Source organism: Sphaerodactylus townsendi, linkage group LG04 (assembly GCF_021028975.2).
Source record: "Sphaerodactylus townsendi isolate TG3544 linkage group LG04, MPM_Stown_v2.3, whole genome shotgun sequence".
Classification (NCBI taxonomy): Eukaryota; Metazoa; Chordata; class Lepidosauria; order Squamata; family Sphaerodactylidae; genus Sphaerodactylus; species Sphaerodactylus townsendi.
This window is the reverse complement of record NC_059428.1, coordinates 26,890,710-26,907,525: the sequence shown is the minus strand read 5'-3', so window position 1 is coordinate 26,907,525 and position 16,816 is coordinate 26,890,710. Positions and strand designations below refer to the sequence as shown.

General features: G+C 44.1%; 1 protein-coding gene across 1 annotated transcript in view; it reads right to left on the bottom strand.

The window, feature by feature from the left end:
- Nucleotides 1–16,816, bottom strand: part of DDX10 (DEAD-box helicase 10) — a 249,973-nt gene that overhangs the window by 12,114 nt on the left and 221,043 nt on the right. Inside the window, exon 17 of the mRNA XM_048495099.1 lies at nt 9,041–9,165. Within this exon, the coding sequence (XP_048351056.1) occupies nt 9,041–9,165 (125 nt within the window). The remainder of the gene's footprint in view (nt 1–9,040; nt 9,166–16,816) is intronic.

Here is a 16,816-nt window from a genome sequence, read left to right as displayed (position 1 = left end):
TGGGGGGAGGGGGTTGATGGTCAGAAGGAGGCAGGCATACACATCCATGGATACAGGCCTTCCCATTTAAACGATTCCAGGCCTATGAACAGACAATGCTGCCTGGTTCCAGGTTAGACGATTGGTTCGCTGTGTTCTGCATTGTCTTACCCCAACAGGTCTCAGCTTCCCCAGCAATGTTATCTAGTATTCTTTCAGAAGGAAATGCCAGAGATGGAAGTGCTTGCTTAACCAAGGGAAACCCGCAGAATCAGTAGTCAACAGGAATATCCTGTGCAGTGCCTCTGAGCACATGGACAGAGGTTTTCCTTTTCCCCTGTTCAAACACAGCCTGATCCATCCCCACATAAAATTACAGAGCAGCAGAGGCGGAGTGCTCATGGGGACATGTGGGGTCACATGTCTCCAGGCACATGCCAGCAGGTCACATGGGGGTGGAGAATCATCCCCCACATTCCTCTCTTTGGGCCGAAGAAGTTCCTCGAGCTTCCACTGGCTGAAGAAGCAGCCTAGCTGGGCTGCCGCTGGGCACCTCTCGGCTCGGTCCCGCCAGGTTGCTCTTTCAGCCAGCGGAGCCTCCTTCAGCCAAAGGAGCAGCCTGGCTGGGCCACCGCTGGAGAAGGTAAGCAGGGTGTGAGTGGGGGGCGCAGGGGTAGCACCTGGAGCAGGTATTACCACCAGCCGCCATCCCCGCCCCCCCATGCCTCTGCAGAGCAAGTCTGACAGGAGAGATGTCATGGTTCCCAAAGAGGGCTGAATCACTACTCTGCTCCTTTAAGAAATTAAATACTGCCTGGGCTGGCTTGCAAGGATATAAACTAGAAAGCATAATTTTTCCTTGTCCCTAAACCCTATTTAGCTTTCCCAGCTCAAACATAGCACAAAAGAGAGATGAGCAAGAGAGTATACTCAGCATTGACAATGATCGTGGTATGCCTGACATCTAACTCCTTGCTGTTGGAATAACTTACTTCCTAAGGAAGCTGGTTTTGTAGCATAAAGCGGAAGAGAAAATTTAGAAATAGCCAGCCCTTTAAGAATTGGCATTAGGTTCAATCAAGGAGACAGTGCCAAAGAAACCGCACACATGCGTTTTAATTTGTAGGCCATGGCAAGGATTCCAACGAAACTTAATTAATGCAGACCCAGCACTGTTTCTTCTTCACTCAGCGTCAGAATGTTGACTGCACACGGTACTCGTAATGAAAATATATTGTGTGTTGTGTTATTCTGCTTTCCAGCCTTTCCACTTAATGTCTACTGAAAACCTGCTGAAATGAGGTTGATAAAAACGACTAAGGCAAAAGATCCATTAGCTTGAGGTTCCTCGTATGTCCTGGTCTGAAAGACTGGATGGACCTCATTTCGGTTAAGTATGGCAGAGAGTGAGAAGGAGGTAATTAAAGTGGAGATCATGAAGCAAAATGAGTTTTCTTTTCTTGTATTAAATGACCAATAAAAATGTTAATAACATCTTCTATTCCCTTATTGCTCTTATTAAGAGGACATCTTAATGAGAGGACGTCACATTATTGTTGTAAAATGATCTTATCGGCAACTCTCCAGAATCACTGGAAAGGATACGCTTATGGGTGCAATCCACTACAGCAGTGGTTGTCAACCTGTTTTCCACCCACATATTCCTTGGCAACCCATTTCTCCCCAAATTATTAGCAAACTCATTATGTAATTTTTTTGCGTGCCCCCAAATGCTCAGGCATGCACGCGGGAGTATGTGTACTCCAGGTTGGGAACTATGGCACTACAGAATAGACATAAAATAATTAGATTTGTGGACATCTACCGGTAACTCAGTGCTGGAGTGTGGCCAGACTTGCCAGACTCCAGCAGTCTCAGCCCCGACAAGACAGGCAGAGTGAAGGGGCACATCCTCTGACCACGGGGACTCCTCCAGCCGGCCCTTACATCTAGCAAGGAAGGGGCCACTCCAGCACATTGGTGGTCCCAGCCAGGCGTGCTTTCACCTTGGAATTGCGAAGCCCAATTGGTTTAATTGTGGGGGTGGCGCAGGGAGGTAGGTGAGTTTGGTGGGGGGCTGGGCAGGGTGGGGCAGGCCGAGCCCAGGTGCCATTTTGTAGCGGTACCCCACTGCGTTCATGATCACAGAAATTTGTAGTGAGCCTTCCTTTCTTGAAAGAAATGTAGAGAAATAAATAAAAAGTAACAAATCAAAAAGAATAAATGTATTAAAATACCATCGTCCCCACTTTTGATTATTCCCTCCCACTACAGACCTTGTTAGCTTACAAGACAGTAGCGTGTATTCACCTAAATCAATGTCTGTTTTTAAACTACTACATAAAGCTGACAGACGCACTATAAAAGGAAGTTCAAAACTATGATCCAATTCAATTAGAACCACAAAATCCCTGTCCTGAGTCATAAATATACAACTCATGATGAGACCAACGAGTAATCACTGACTGCCTCTGATGCCTCCTCTTCCCATTCCTTCAGGCGTTCATCTTCCTCAGTCCATTGAAACTGCTGCTGTCAAAACTGTCTTCACTGTCCATCACTCAGTGTTACACACTTTGTGCCCTCTCCACCACGCTGCACACGAGATTAAAATGTCCTTCAACAGCCTGCACTGGTCAGCCCCCAAACCATCTCTAGTTTCTTCTCTTTTTGCCTTCCCCTTCCTCTTTTTTTGGCCAGCATTTCAGATTCCTACAACCGCTCCTCTCCTCTGTACTTCCTTCCAAGTTGCTGTCATTATTTATTTAAAATATTTCTGGCCTGCCAAACAGTGGCTTACAGCAACTACTACTACTACTAACATTAATATACTGCCTGCCTGCCTGCCTACCCGCCTGCCCGCCCTATCCACCCAAGACACAGCACATTTATCTCCAGTAGGGTTAACAGTTAAATTGAACCTGCAAAATCACCATTCAGTCGCATCTGGTGCAAAGGAGAGAAAAGGAAAAGGGGAAGAGGAAAAGAAGAGGAAGGAGAAGGAGATCTACTAGGTGGATACCGTTACTGCACCAATGATATTTTTGAGTCACCTCAGTCCCAGGAGTGAAAAGGCGAGAAAAATAAGAGCGATTGGTTACCTTGCCTTGGTGTTATAATCAGGTGGAGTTATGATAATTGCAAATGGATTTAACTTCAGCCAGCTCTGCTTTAAACATTTCACCACAGCCTCCAAGCAACTGGCCAAAATAACCAGGACAATTTGGCCAGCTGTCCATCAACAGGTATAAGTGGGTGCATCAGAATACTGATGACAACCCAGGCTGAAGCTCCAGATCAACTTTACGAGTGGGCACATGGAGATGATACACAACATCAGAGAGAAGATTGCCTCTTGTGGGACCCACACACACCAATTAATGGTGTGCTGTGGTCCTCTTTCCGATTGGCACTCTCAGTTCCCGACTCTGGGGGAATGCACACAACCACTGCAAGGCTGTCCTCCATATCCCCATGTCGGCAAGGCAGAGGGTCAAAAGATCATGATCGACTAAGTCGAACACCACTGTCAGATGGAGCGACAGCAGCAGCTGACCCAGTTGACTCCAGAGATCATCCATGACAAAATACAGTATAAATAACCTAAAGAACTGAAGCAAAACCAAAAATCCTCTCTTTTCAGTCAATGCTAGCTATCAAAAGAGATTCACGGGAACCTATCAGACTTTGATTTTCATGAAGCTCTTTGAAAGCTCTTTTGTTTGATAAAATGGGATAAAAATCTCAGAGGGCTGATAACTAAAATGTAATCAAGATGCCCCTTGGGAAATGAATTCTCAGCTGAGCTGGATCACAGTCCAGGCACGCCCACCCCGCTTCCAATCTCGCCAGGTGTACCTGCTGTGGGCTTGCCAGTCCAAACACCCACTCACCCCCCTTACTCCCAATCTGGCCGGATGAGTGCGGCAGCCACCACACTCCCGATTTGGCCGGTCAAGTCTGCTTGGGGCTCACCAGCCGAGGGAGCTGCCCTCCCTCCGTCCCCTGGCCCCATGCCAGCCTAGTGGCATTTATGTCATATCTGGCCCTCATAACAAATAAGTTCAACATCCCTGGATAACACCAATGAGGGGCCAAGATTCACGATTTTCCATGGGTAAGGCCTGGTTTACAGATACCGCAGTATGACCTAGTAATGAAGTGACAGAATAGAGTGCATCATTTCAGGGTTAGGGCGGGGTGGGGCAGGGGAAGGAATCAAGGGTTTTTTTTACTATTTATTGATAGAAAACATTCTTTGCAAGCAGAAAACTAGCATAGCAGGGTGTGGGGTGGAATAGAACCCTTACTGTCCAGGGCTTTCGCAAAAAATGCAAGTAGTTTTTACATGGAGAAATATTTTAAAAGTTGAAGTGGCATCTCTGTTCTACCAGTTTTCTTGTATTTTTAAACCGACTCTTATGCTCATTCCGCACATGCAGAATAATGCACTTTCAAACTGCTTTCAGCGCTCTTTGAAGCTGTGCGGAATAGCAAAATCCACTTGCAAACAGTTGTGAAAGTGGTTTGAAAACGCATCATTTTGCGTGTGCGGAAGGGGCCTTAGTCTCACAGTACCAGCCTTCAGAAGCTGCAGCTCCTCACAAGATTTCTGCATCTGAATGGGGCATTCATTAAGTAAGAGACTTTCCGAATATAAGGGCCTACCACTAAAATGATACAATTAGTGCAAATTCATTTTTTTCCACTCTAAAATATATCCTGGTGTGGAGGTCACGTTGACCACATTGAGCTCTAAAGTGAACATATGTTAAAGGATTAACTGAAGGCAATGAAAAGTCCAACCGCAACTTTGTTCTACTTCAAATTCGTTTCAAAATGGTTGAGGGATTAGCCATATTAAGGATTCAATTTTACTGCTTAATGAATATTTACGGCACTCAGCCGCTTCCCTGCTCGACCCGCTACAAACGCTTCATCTCATTAACTATTCAACGTTATGATAGCCTTAAACTGAAACGTGATAAATGTTGCCAGAGATACCAAAAATTCATCTTATATTACATGCTTGGAGTCTTTAATTACTGATCTGGTAGATGGGGCAGTTTGAGGGGAGGTTTCATTTAAAGGCAAATTATAAACAGTGGTACAATTCTGGCTCCCATGGTAGAAGGAAAAGGAAGGGATGCTACAAATATGAGTAAAAGATTAACAATTCCAAAAAAAAAAAAAAATTGCCACAGGCAGTTTTATTGTTTGCCATTTCTTTAGAATAAAATTTCCAGCAACCTGGTCTGATGCATATTTCCTCAGAGGTAAACTGAATTACAGGGGACTTGCTCCCAAGTCACAGTGCACAGAACACAGTCGTAGTCTGAAAGGGTTTTTTCCCCCCTTAAAAACGTAACAACTATTTTCCCGTTTAAAATAAGCAATGCAGGCTGGAATCTGTTTTTGTTCTGAGACAAATCAGAATTTCAAAAGCAAACCATAGTTATTATTGTTAATTAATCTCCCCCCCCCCAAAAAAAATCCCCAACCCTATGCACTATTTAACGAAGAGACAAACTGTTCTGGCTTCCTCTAATCAAGTCCTAGTTTGGGATAATATGCTTCACATATCCTTTTTCCTCAATCCCTGATTCTCAAGCTTCACTTGGCCTAACTGACCTGTCATCCCCCTCAACTCATCTCTGTTTAAGTCTGCATCCAAGCAGTCATCTTCATGCCAGCTGGGTGGGTGGGTGATAGAACCAATTACGCAAAGTAAGAGGAATTAAGCAAACTGGAAAGATTCTTCAGGCTTCTTGAAAAATACAATTTCCCCAGGAGCAAAGTTTTTACTTTTTTACTTTTATTTTTAGCACAGAGGATACAGAAATCAACATGAGTGCCACAATCTAAGCTAATAGGAAGGGAAAAAATTATTCACGGCAAACCAGCACCACCGATCCCAAGCGTCCCCTCTAAGGTAACCTTTCTAAATTTTCCCAAGCCCAAGCAGGAAGAAGAGGAAGATTAAAGCAACGTGACTGAGCAAGGGTCAAGGAAGGGATGGGTGGGGGCACAAGGGAAAACTCTTCTTTGATGACCAGGGCACTAAACTCTTCTTCATTGCTGACTCTTCCTCAGAGTACTAAACTCTTCCTCTTTGTTGACCAGGGTACATAAGGAAAAACTCCTTCTCTTTGTTGACCAGAGTAGAAGAAGAATTTGGATTCATATCCCCCTTTCTCTCCTGTAGGAGGCTCAAAGGGGCTTACAATCTCCTTGCCCTCCCCCCCTCACAACAAACACCCTGTAAGGTAGGTGGGGCTGAGAGAGCTCAGAACTGTGACTAGCCCAAGGTCACTCAGCTGGTGTGTGTGGGAGTGCACAGGCTAATCTGAATTCCCCAGATAAGCCTCCACAGCTCAGGCGGCAGAGCGGGGAATCAAACCCGGTTCCTCCAGATTAGAATGCACCTGCTCTTAACCACAATGCCACTGCTGCTCCCCATATCTCTCCAATAAAAAGCCTTGAGTTTTTGCGGAAATACCGCAAGACTTAATTCACTCGATTTCTGATCAAGTTTGCATACACCTTCCTGCATGGCATGATGTCTTCTTCCCAGCTGACATAAAAATGTGTGGACCAAGTTTTTCTCTCATGAAAGAGGCAATGAGAAGCCATACTAAATCTGCCAAGCAGCCACTGGATCTGAACTTCCTTCCTGTTACTATATAATTACTCAGTAGCCTGGCTAGCCTAAAAGGGTTTTTACGCTGTGCCCTGAAGCTTCCCAACAGAGTTAGTCTTTGCTGCCAGCCAAGAAGTCAGAAAGCTTCAAAAGAGACAGCATGAAACAGCCTGGCAGGTCTCCCTCTCCGAGGAGAAGTACTGAACACAGGGCTAGTTTACACTGTAAGCTTTTCCTAAAGGGGGAAAAAACAGTCAAATGTGTGGGAAATTGAAATTGATGATAGTCAAATTAACAACAAATTAGGTTTAAAAGCACATTTTCTTTTTCACGCTTGGTTCAATAATGAATTGCTAATAAAGACATTTGCATTTGCCTTGGCTGGAAATAACATAATATACTATAGAGCCGGGGCGGTGCTGTCACAGAGCTGACCTAAGAGATGGGCAGCCCCATCCACACTGGAGGTGGCATGCCGTGGTGCCAATGCAGCGGAGACCCATCACTCCCAAGAAAGCTTCCTGGAGGCATGAAAGGTGCATATGCCTCCCCACCACCAAGAAGCCTCTAGGGGCCGCAAAAGGCTGGTTTAAGTCCTAACTGTGGCCCGTCGGTGTTTAACACTGGCAAAGGCTGAGATCCGACTAATGTTGGCTCTTCCCCAGCCACGCCCCTGGCCTGCCCCCTGCTATGCCCCTGACCTGTCCCCAGATACTGGAATAAGGGGCTAATTATGCTTATTCAATCTTGACTACAAAAGTCATGATGGTACTTGGCAAAAAACCCAAAGAGCCAACAGTGTGGTGGTCTTAGATATAGCTGTGGCCTGCTGGGAGATATAGTAGTATAGGACAGGACATAGGACAGTGGTGGTGAATCTATGGCACGGGTGCCAGAGGTGGCATTTAGAGCCCTCTCTGTGGGCACGCGCAGAGTCCCCCCACACAGACATCTAGGTTGGCCTGGGCCGCTGGACTCGATTATTAGCATTAACCTAAAACTCTGGCCCCTTCCGCACACTCAAAATAATGCACTTTCAAACCACTTTCACAACTGTTTGCAAGTGGATTTTGCCATTCCACACAGCTTCAAAGAGCATTGAAAGCAGTTTGAAAGTGCATTATTCTGCATGTGCGGAATGAGCCCTAGTTTTGGGGAGGCAGTGAAGGTAAGCCTGTTAAGTGCTGTTAAACCCCACTGATTTTCATGCAAAGAACTAAAGCACAATCCTTTACCTGGGAGTAAGCTCGGTTGCTGGCAATGGGGCTTGCTTCTGAGTAAACCCTCCTAGGGTCGTGATTTACCTGTTGGAAGAGTTGGACGGTTGCTTCAAAGCAAAGCCACCAACTACCACCAAGCTTACTCCCGAGTAACGCACGTCTCAGAGCCAACCTTTTTTTCTAAACGAAAACCTCAGTATTCAGGTTAAGTTGCTGTGTTGGCACTCTGCAATAAACAAGTGGGTTTTGGGTTGCAGTTTAGGCACTCGGTCTCAAAAAGGTTCGCCATCACTGACATAGGAAGTAGCAGGGTGAAGTTCGGCCACCTTATTGAATGATGTAGCAGTTTCTATGCCTGCTCAGGATTTAAACCAGGCGCTGTCAACCTATGGCCCTTCAGATGTTCATGGACTACAATTCGCATCAGCCCCTGCCAGCATGGCTAACTGGCAAAGCTGATGAGAACTGCAGTCCATGAACATCTGGAGGGCCATAAGTTTGAGACCCCTGATTTACACTAAATCTTGTCTTGAATCTAAATTGGACTTCGTTGCTTGCTACAACATTAGTCCTGAGTTATCTTTAGCACTGTTCTTCCTCCACGGAGTTCAAGGTGGTGCACATGGTTTACCACTCCATTCTGCCTCCACAACAACGCTGTGAGGGAGATTAAGCTGAAGGAAAGTGATTTGCCCAAGATCAGTAAAGAAGTTTCCTGGCTAAGTGGGGTTTGAACCTGGTTCTCCCAGGTCTTATTCTGACACTCTGAATGCTACACCACACTGGCTCCTCCTTTACCTGCTAGTCCAGGGGTCTGCAACCTGCGGCTCTCCAGATGTTCAGGAACTACAATTCCCATCAGCCCCTACCAGCATGACCAATTGTCCATGCTGGCAGGGGCTGATGGGAATTGTAGTCCATGAACATCTGGAGAGCCGCAGGTTGCAGACCCCTGTGCTAGTCAAACCACACAATTTAGGTTTCACAATCATCTCAAAGGACCGCATATAAACTGTACTCTTGTCATTTTCTACTTCCACTGCTTCTGCTTCCACTGAAGTCAAATTGTTCATAAATCTCTGGTTGCAACAGGAAAAAGATAGCTGACCTATGTATTTTTGCACAGCTTGAATAAGGTGAAGTGTGACAAGAAGAAAAAGTCAGGGTCATATTCTATCATATTACAGGATGAAAAACATACCCAAAGCTTTCAGGATCATCCTCTTGGTCAGTCTCTCTGTTTTGGTCGGGGTCGGGAAGGATGCTTGGATCAAATTCGCCATCACTGTCACTGTAGTCCAAAAACGCTACTTCTTCCTCTTGATTCTGAGTACATAAAGAGTTACAGAGTCAGTTGCTTAGATATTTAATCTCTAATCAAATTGTCCGTGGTAATGTAACATTGGGGGGATGAGAGAGGAACATCTTCCACACACCCTCAAAAGGCTCGGGCACACCAGGAATCTCTCTGCCAACTGAAAGAAAGCCTTTTAAGCCTCTTGCACTTCAACAGCTTAGAGGTTCTACCATGGCTTGATATTGCCAAGGAGATAATTAAAACAAAATCAGAGAATGAATTATCTAGGTAAGTAAACTGAGAGACATATCGATGTTGATGGTCGTTTTTGCCAAGAAACAAGAAAAAATATGCATGTATAAAAATGCTGCTACAGAATTAAGAACTTTCACAAGCTTTGCTTCTAATGCAGATTATTAGAAATTCCACTTTGGTGGACTGCACATCTGTCTTACAAAAAAAAATTAAATGTGCAAGGATGACATATGTGAAATGGAGGGAAAGAGAGAAGAGTTGTTCTTTATATCCCGCTTTTGTCTACCTTTGCAGAAGCCTCAAAGCTGCTTATACTTGCCTCCCCTTCCTCTCCTCCCAACAGATGCCTTGTGAGGTAAGTGGGGCTGAGAGAGTTCAGAGAACTGTGATTAGCCCAACGTCACCCAGCAGGCCTTTTGTGGAGTAGCGGGAAAAACAAACCAAGTTCACCAGATTAGAGCTTGTCGCTTTTGTGGAATGGGGAATCAAACCTGGTTCTCCAGATTAGAGTCTGCGACTCTTAATCACTACACCATACGGGCAGAAGGGACTGAGGGAAATGTTTGGGCACCATCACATTCCACAGCAGGCTGGCAGAACACGTGAACCAGTAAGACACATGCAGTTCATCAGCCATGTATGAGAAGCCAACAAAGACTTGATAAACATCTTGTTTTTGCTGTCTGCCTGACATCAGGCAAGCCATTGTATGGGACTGATTGGTTAAATGTACCGCAATCTTCCTCTTAAGTGACCAAGATACAAAAACTGAGATTGAAGCTATGCAGAGCTATGCTAACAGGACAGAAGAAGAAGAAGAAGAAGAAGAAGAAGAAGAAGAAGAAGAAGAAGAAGAAGAAGAAGAAGAAGAAGAAGAAGAAGAAGAAGAAGAAGAAGAAGAAGAAGAAGAAGGAGGAGGAGGAGGAGGAGGAGGAGGAGGAGGAGGAGGAGGAGTTTGGATTTATATCCCCCCTTTCTCTCCTGTAGGAGACTCAAAGGGACTTACAATCTCCTTGCCCTTCCCCCCTCACAACAAACACCCTGTGAGATAGGTGGGGCTGAGAGAGCTCAGAAGAACTGTGACTAGCCCAAGGTCACCCAGCTGATGTGTGTGGGAGTGCACAGGATACTGAACTCCCCAGATAAGCCTTCACAGCTCAGCGGCAGAGCGAGGAATCAAACCCGGTTCCTCCAGATTAGAGTGCACCTGCTCTTAACCACTGTGAAGGAGGAGGAGGAGGAGGAGGAGGAGGAGGAGGAGGAGGAATTTATACCCCACCTTTCTCTCCTGTAAGAAGACTCAAGGTGGCTTACAAACTCCTTTCCCTTCCTCTCCCCACAACAGACCCCTTGTGAGGTAGGTGGGGTTGAGAGAGTTTTGAGAGAACTGTGACAAGCCCAAGGTCACTCAGCAGGAACATGTAGGAGTGGGAAAACAAATCTGGTTCACCAGATCAGGTGGAGGAGTGGGGAATCAAACCCAGATTAGAATCCACCTGCTCTTAACCACTACACCAGGCTGGCTCTCCTCTCACTAGTTTCTTCTTTAGAAGTAAACAGCTGCAAATCATTTCTGTGAAGGGGAAGTAAAGGCAGCATTCCACAGAAAACAAAACTTTACCCTTCCCCATTATCCCTTTGGTCATGCTTGCCATAAAAGAAAATCTACTGGGACTGGGGAAGGGAGTAGAGAAAGGCAAAGGAGGAGTATCGTGGGGTTTTGTGTGTTGACTGCATCAAGACAGATTCACCCTCCAAACTTGCAAAAGACAATGATGGATAATTTGCTCATGTACATTAAAGGTTCAGCATTTCCCCGCAAGTCTCATCATATCAAGAATGACAATTTTTTTGCAACAATTAGCTTTTTTTCCAGTGGCCTTACTTCATTTTTTAACAAACTTATTAATTTCAGCATTCTGCCTTCTTTTCACTGCTTTTTAAAAAAGCAAAAATAAATCCTGCACTTAAGGCTCTAGGACAACACTTTAGCAATGTAGCAAAATTTGCACTTTTCCAAGTAAAGTTCTAAGTGTTGACCTTTGGAGATACAGAGAGCACAAGATGGAAAATATGGCTTAGAGACCCCTGCAGACTTTCTTATCACTTCCCAATGAAACTCTCTTGCAGTATTTAAAAGGTCATGGAGAGACAATGAGAAAAGCAGGGGGGAAAAGTCAGGTTGGCTATAAAAAGGCCATATAAAGCCAGGGTCAGGTTGAAACATATTTCCTCTACCAACATATTTTTAACGTATGCCAAACGACAGAGCAGAACTATCAATAAAACAAAGACTGGATGTACCACAGCTGCAAACTACCAATTAAAAATAACCACACAAAAGGAACTTGTTTGAAAACCTAAGGAGAGTTTCAAAGATTTTATTTTTCAACTGCTCTTTTGTAGGCAAATGTCACCACATATTTTTGTGATCTTACTTCTGGATGTAATACCAATCAAAAGCAGGTTTGATATCCAATGGTCCAGTAATTGGTAGGCTTATGTTAAGGTGACCAGACGTCCCGCTTTTGGGGGGACAGTCCCGCCTTAAACCAATTTGTCCCGCATCCCGCGGTGTTTTTTAACTGTCCCGATTTTGCCTTCTGGGGCGCTCCCCTTTTCCTGCCCTGTCACAGGGTGGAAACCAGGGAGCGCCCCAAAAGGCAGTGTGCTCCTGCGGCCATGCGCGCATGCACGCACCCCCCTATCCCGGTTTAAAAAGGTGACTATCTGGTCACCTTAGCTTATGTGGCATCCCAGTTTGCACAGCCAACATGTTTGAATAATGGAGAGGAAAGGAAGTTCTTAAATACCTTACAAAACACAAAGGAAAGATGTCAAAGAAAAGCAGATTACAAATAATTTAAGGTACTAAATACTGGATGTATTTAATAAAATTCTGAAAAAAAATCTGCATTCAATAAAATTCTGTAAAACAACATGTACTGTAAAATGTACTGTAACATACCACATCACCTAATAAAGCTCCTACGTTCTATTAATACATATTGGAAACTATTGATAATCATGGTTAATTAACAGGGCAATCCTTATGTAATATGGTTGGAGTTGGACTAGGACTAGGGAATCCGGAGTTGGAAGCACCACTTTGACATGGAAATTTGGTAGGTGATCTCAGGCCAATCACATTTTCTCATCTTCATCAATCTCATCTTCATTAATGTTGTGAGAATAAAATGGAAGAATAGGAGAATGGTTTTATAAACTAGTTTGGGTCCCTATCAGGTGAAAAACGGGACACAAATACCTAAAATAAATAATAAAAGGGTTTTTTTAAAAAAAGATCTGGGTTTTTTGTGCCTCATAAAACTGTCTGGGAAGATTAAGATAGCATAACAAAATTAGTAAGCAAAAGACGGGAGAGCAAAAATATATCATTTCGACAGTAAAAAGCTCAAGAGCTTAAATTTTGCACACACTCCTCCCCCGCCCCCGCCCCCCGCCAACATTATACAAAATGTACTTGACATGTCGACAGTCTCTCATCTCACACACGCTTTCATCGCATTCAGGTTTACAGAAGTCACGGTTGTCAGCCCATATACAGAAAGTAATTCTCCAAAGTAGTCTTCTGTTCAAACATTTCAACACATTGTCCTCTTTGGTAAGCTCAATATATGCCCGTTGGGGAAATACGTACACAAGAGAAATTGGTTTATATAACTTTATGTAACTTGTATAACTTTGCTTACGTTGCTGCCCAGGAGGGACAAAATCTAAAGGCAGAAGAAGGTGGCTGTAATTTTTCATTCTTCATGTAAAGAATAGAAGTTGGGTGTTAACTACTTCGAGGGAGTCCACGGCCCTGCATTAACCCACTGGATTAAAAACGAAAATACCCTTTGCTCCCCTGACCAACAAATCTCCTGTGCTGTAGACAAACTGCTTTTGATACTTCTCTCAGAAGTTGATCATCAGACAGCAATGGAGGAATGTGGGGGGGGAGGGGGAGTTTGGTCATGAAATACGGGCGCAAAGTTTCTTTGGAATCCAAGCATTCATTTGACTATATGAATGTTTGCATTCTAGCTAAAAACAGATCTCAACACACATCATAGTGCACACAGCAACCTGTGTATAATGTGTGCAAGACATGACTTTAAATCATGTTTTAAATCCGACATTTAGCAAGATACTAGTTCCTGTTTTTAAAATGATTGCATGTACAAAGAGATATGCATGCATTTATTATAACATATACAGTCCATCACTAGCTCCTTTATACAGTTCAGTTCATTCTACCCCACACCCACCGGCCCAGAATGTAGGCTTAAAACCCTCACGATTTTGACCTTACTGCGAACGACTCCCTTTTCCTTTTTAAAAATTTTGCAGCTTGCATCTGTGTAGCTACGCAGGTGCATAAGGTCATATCATGGGACATCAGCATGGCTGTGGGGGTTCATTTGTGCATACCTGCATAGCTACACATGAGTGGGATGTAATAAAAAACAATAGATGTGTCTCTGTGCGAAGGCATGACAGCAATCCGGATTGTTTCTATGGGCTGCAATCACTTCCTGCATGGATGCATGTGAACATGAAAACGGGTTCCTTTATCCCAACCGCAACCCGTTATACATTTGCTGTGTGGAAGGGGCCTGAAACTTATCGGTCTGAGTTTGAACAATTCCTGAGGTGAGACTTTTTGGAAACCTCTGCAGCCTGCTAGTGTGGCTGCAATATTGCATACAACTGCATGCATTTAAATCCTATGGGTGATGTGATTCAGCACACATAACTGGGCACAGATTCAGACCTTGTTACCCTGGTCAAAGCTCAAATGTGTGCCCCAATGAAGACACTAAATGTTCATCTGAACAGACTGTCTTATACATTTCAGAAGAAACAGAAGAGATACATGTGCAAAAAGACTAGTCCTGTTCCTGCAAGAACCTGCATTCGAATGAATACATCACATTTCGGCCAAGTAAAAAATATCTCCAGAGGCAGGATTTAAATGTACTTATTAAATAATTTGTAAAGAATGTTCTCTGATGCGATCTTCAAATGAGGCTGGACAAATTAAAACATCTGAACTGAAAGGATGGCCCTCATTCTTGCGTTTCTTCAAATCATACTTAATGCCGGGTTTGCAAGAGTTTCCAGTACTGTCTATCATTTAAACGGGATTACCAGCACAAGTAAGCTTTTGATATCTGAATGCGCTATTTATGCCTTAATCTGGGGATAAAGTATTTGGAGGTGAATTCATATCCCAAAACTGCACGCCTGAACAATCTTTATTTTGCTAATTTACTACCATGTCTGTCAATTTGGTAATTTTCTATGTACACATTATGAAGTTGCATCAGAATGAAACAGACAATTGATCCATTTACTGTCTATTATGATTGAGCAGTAGTCACTGATCTAGAATCATTGTGGAGCCAGTGTGGTATAGTGACTAAAAGAAAATGGACTCTAGTCTGGAGAACTGGTTTTGATTCCCCACTCCTCTACAGGAGCGGTGGACTCTTATCAGTGTACTGAACTTGTTTCCCTGCTCCTCCAGATGAAGTCTGCTGGGTGACCTTGGGCTAGTCACAGTTCTCTTTGACCTCTCTCACCCCCACTTACCTCACAAGGTGTCTGCTGGAGGGAGAGGAAGCAGAGGCGTAGCTAGGTCAAACTGCACGCGGTGCGCAGTGTGTTTTTTCCGCCTCAGCTGCAGCCCCAGTGGCACACACCTTCTTCGTTCTTCCCCACATTTCTGCTTTTAGTCCCTTTTCTTTTTCTAGTACTTTTTCAGGCTGAAAAAAGCAGCCTCTTCACAGTTCAGGCTAAATACTGCTTGAGGAACTATACTTCCCAGGAGACCTTGTGAGCCCCAAGGTCTCCTGGGAACTGTAGTTCCTCAGGCCACTTTGGAGCCTGAACTGTAAATAGGCTGCTTTTTTCAGCCTGAAAAAGTACTAGAAAAAGAAAAGGGACTAAAGCAAGTGTGGGAAGGGGGCAGGGGGGCACCATGGGGGGCGCAAGGAAAAGAGGAGGGGCTGGGGGCGATTTTCCACCCCCAGGCGTGGGCCCGGTGCACAATGCACCCCCTGTCCCCTTGCTGCTCCGCCACTGAGAGGAAGGGAAGGAACTTGTAAACTGCTTTCAGACTTCTTACAGTTGATAAAAGCAGGTATAAATTCTAACTCCTCCTCTTCTTCTACTAAGTCCCATGCAAAAAAAAAATATATACGATCAATGCAATGCTGGGAATTTTGCAGGAATTCTTCTGCCTTCCAGGATCAAGCCACCTCTCATTTAGAAAAAAAAAATGTTGCATGCCCGAGGCCACTTCCGCACAGGCAGAATAAGGCACTTTCAATCCACTTTCACAATTGTTCGCAAGTGGATTTTGCTGTTCCGCACAGCTGCAAAGTGCATTGACAGTGGATTGAAAGTGCATTATTCTGCATGTGCAGAAAGGGCCTGAATTGCTGGCAGAAAATGCAGCTGTATTTCTGTAGATTACCCACTTCATACTTTACATTCCTCCCTGCAAGTGTGTCCAGAGAGACTGCTGGAGAGCATTGCAGAGAGCCCCCTTGTAACATGTGGATATTTGCAGATAGACAGATTTTTGTTTTGTTATTGATATGTATTAAAGTTTTCTCTGCAGAGTGCTGCACCGTCTATGAAATGCCTATTTTTCATCCACAACCATAATACGTTTCCAAGCTGCTCACTCATTTGTCTCTTTATTACAGGAATACTTGACAAATCCTTATATTGTATAAAGAGTATAACTTATCTACAGCAAGCAAGACAAGAGGCACTGGTTGATTGATGACCTCTGCTGAGCGTACATACAAACAGGAAACAAGGCTCCTCAACTCCCGGAAGATTACATTTTGGAGCAATGTGGATAAAACCAGTCAAAATGAAGCTGCAGCTATTAATGCCATATATTAGACTTCAACTGATATACCATTGAAACGCCTTAAATTAATTTGATGAAAAGTCATTATAGCTGAAATAAGACTTTTCCTATTTTTGATAGCCCTTCTCTGCAACTATATATCAAGTACACCAGCAAAATTTTTCAAGATGGAAAACAAATATTTGTCTCAATTTGGAAAGAAAAAGTAAGTGGGACATACAGTTGTATTCCAGCCTCTTTGCTACCATTTTTGGCCATGTACAAACACTTGACAGAACAGATCTCTGACAATGTGTTAGTGATTCAGCATCTGCTGGGGCTACCGAGAGACATCCAGGCACAATTCAAGGTGCTGGTTTTGACCTATAAAGGCCTAAAGGAGCAGCAGTGGCGTGGGAGGTTAAGAGCTCGTGTATCTAATCTGGAGGAACCAGGTTTGATTCCCCGCTCTGCCGCCTGAGCTGTGGAGGCTTATCTGGGGGATTCAGATCGGTCCATTGGTTCACTTACCGTGAAGAGGCCTTCTCTTG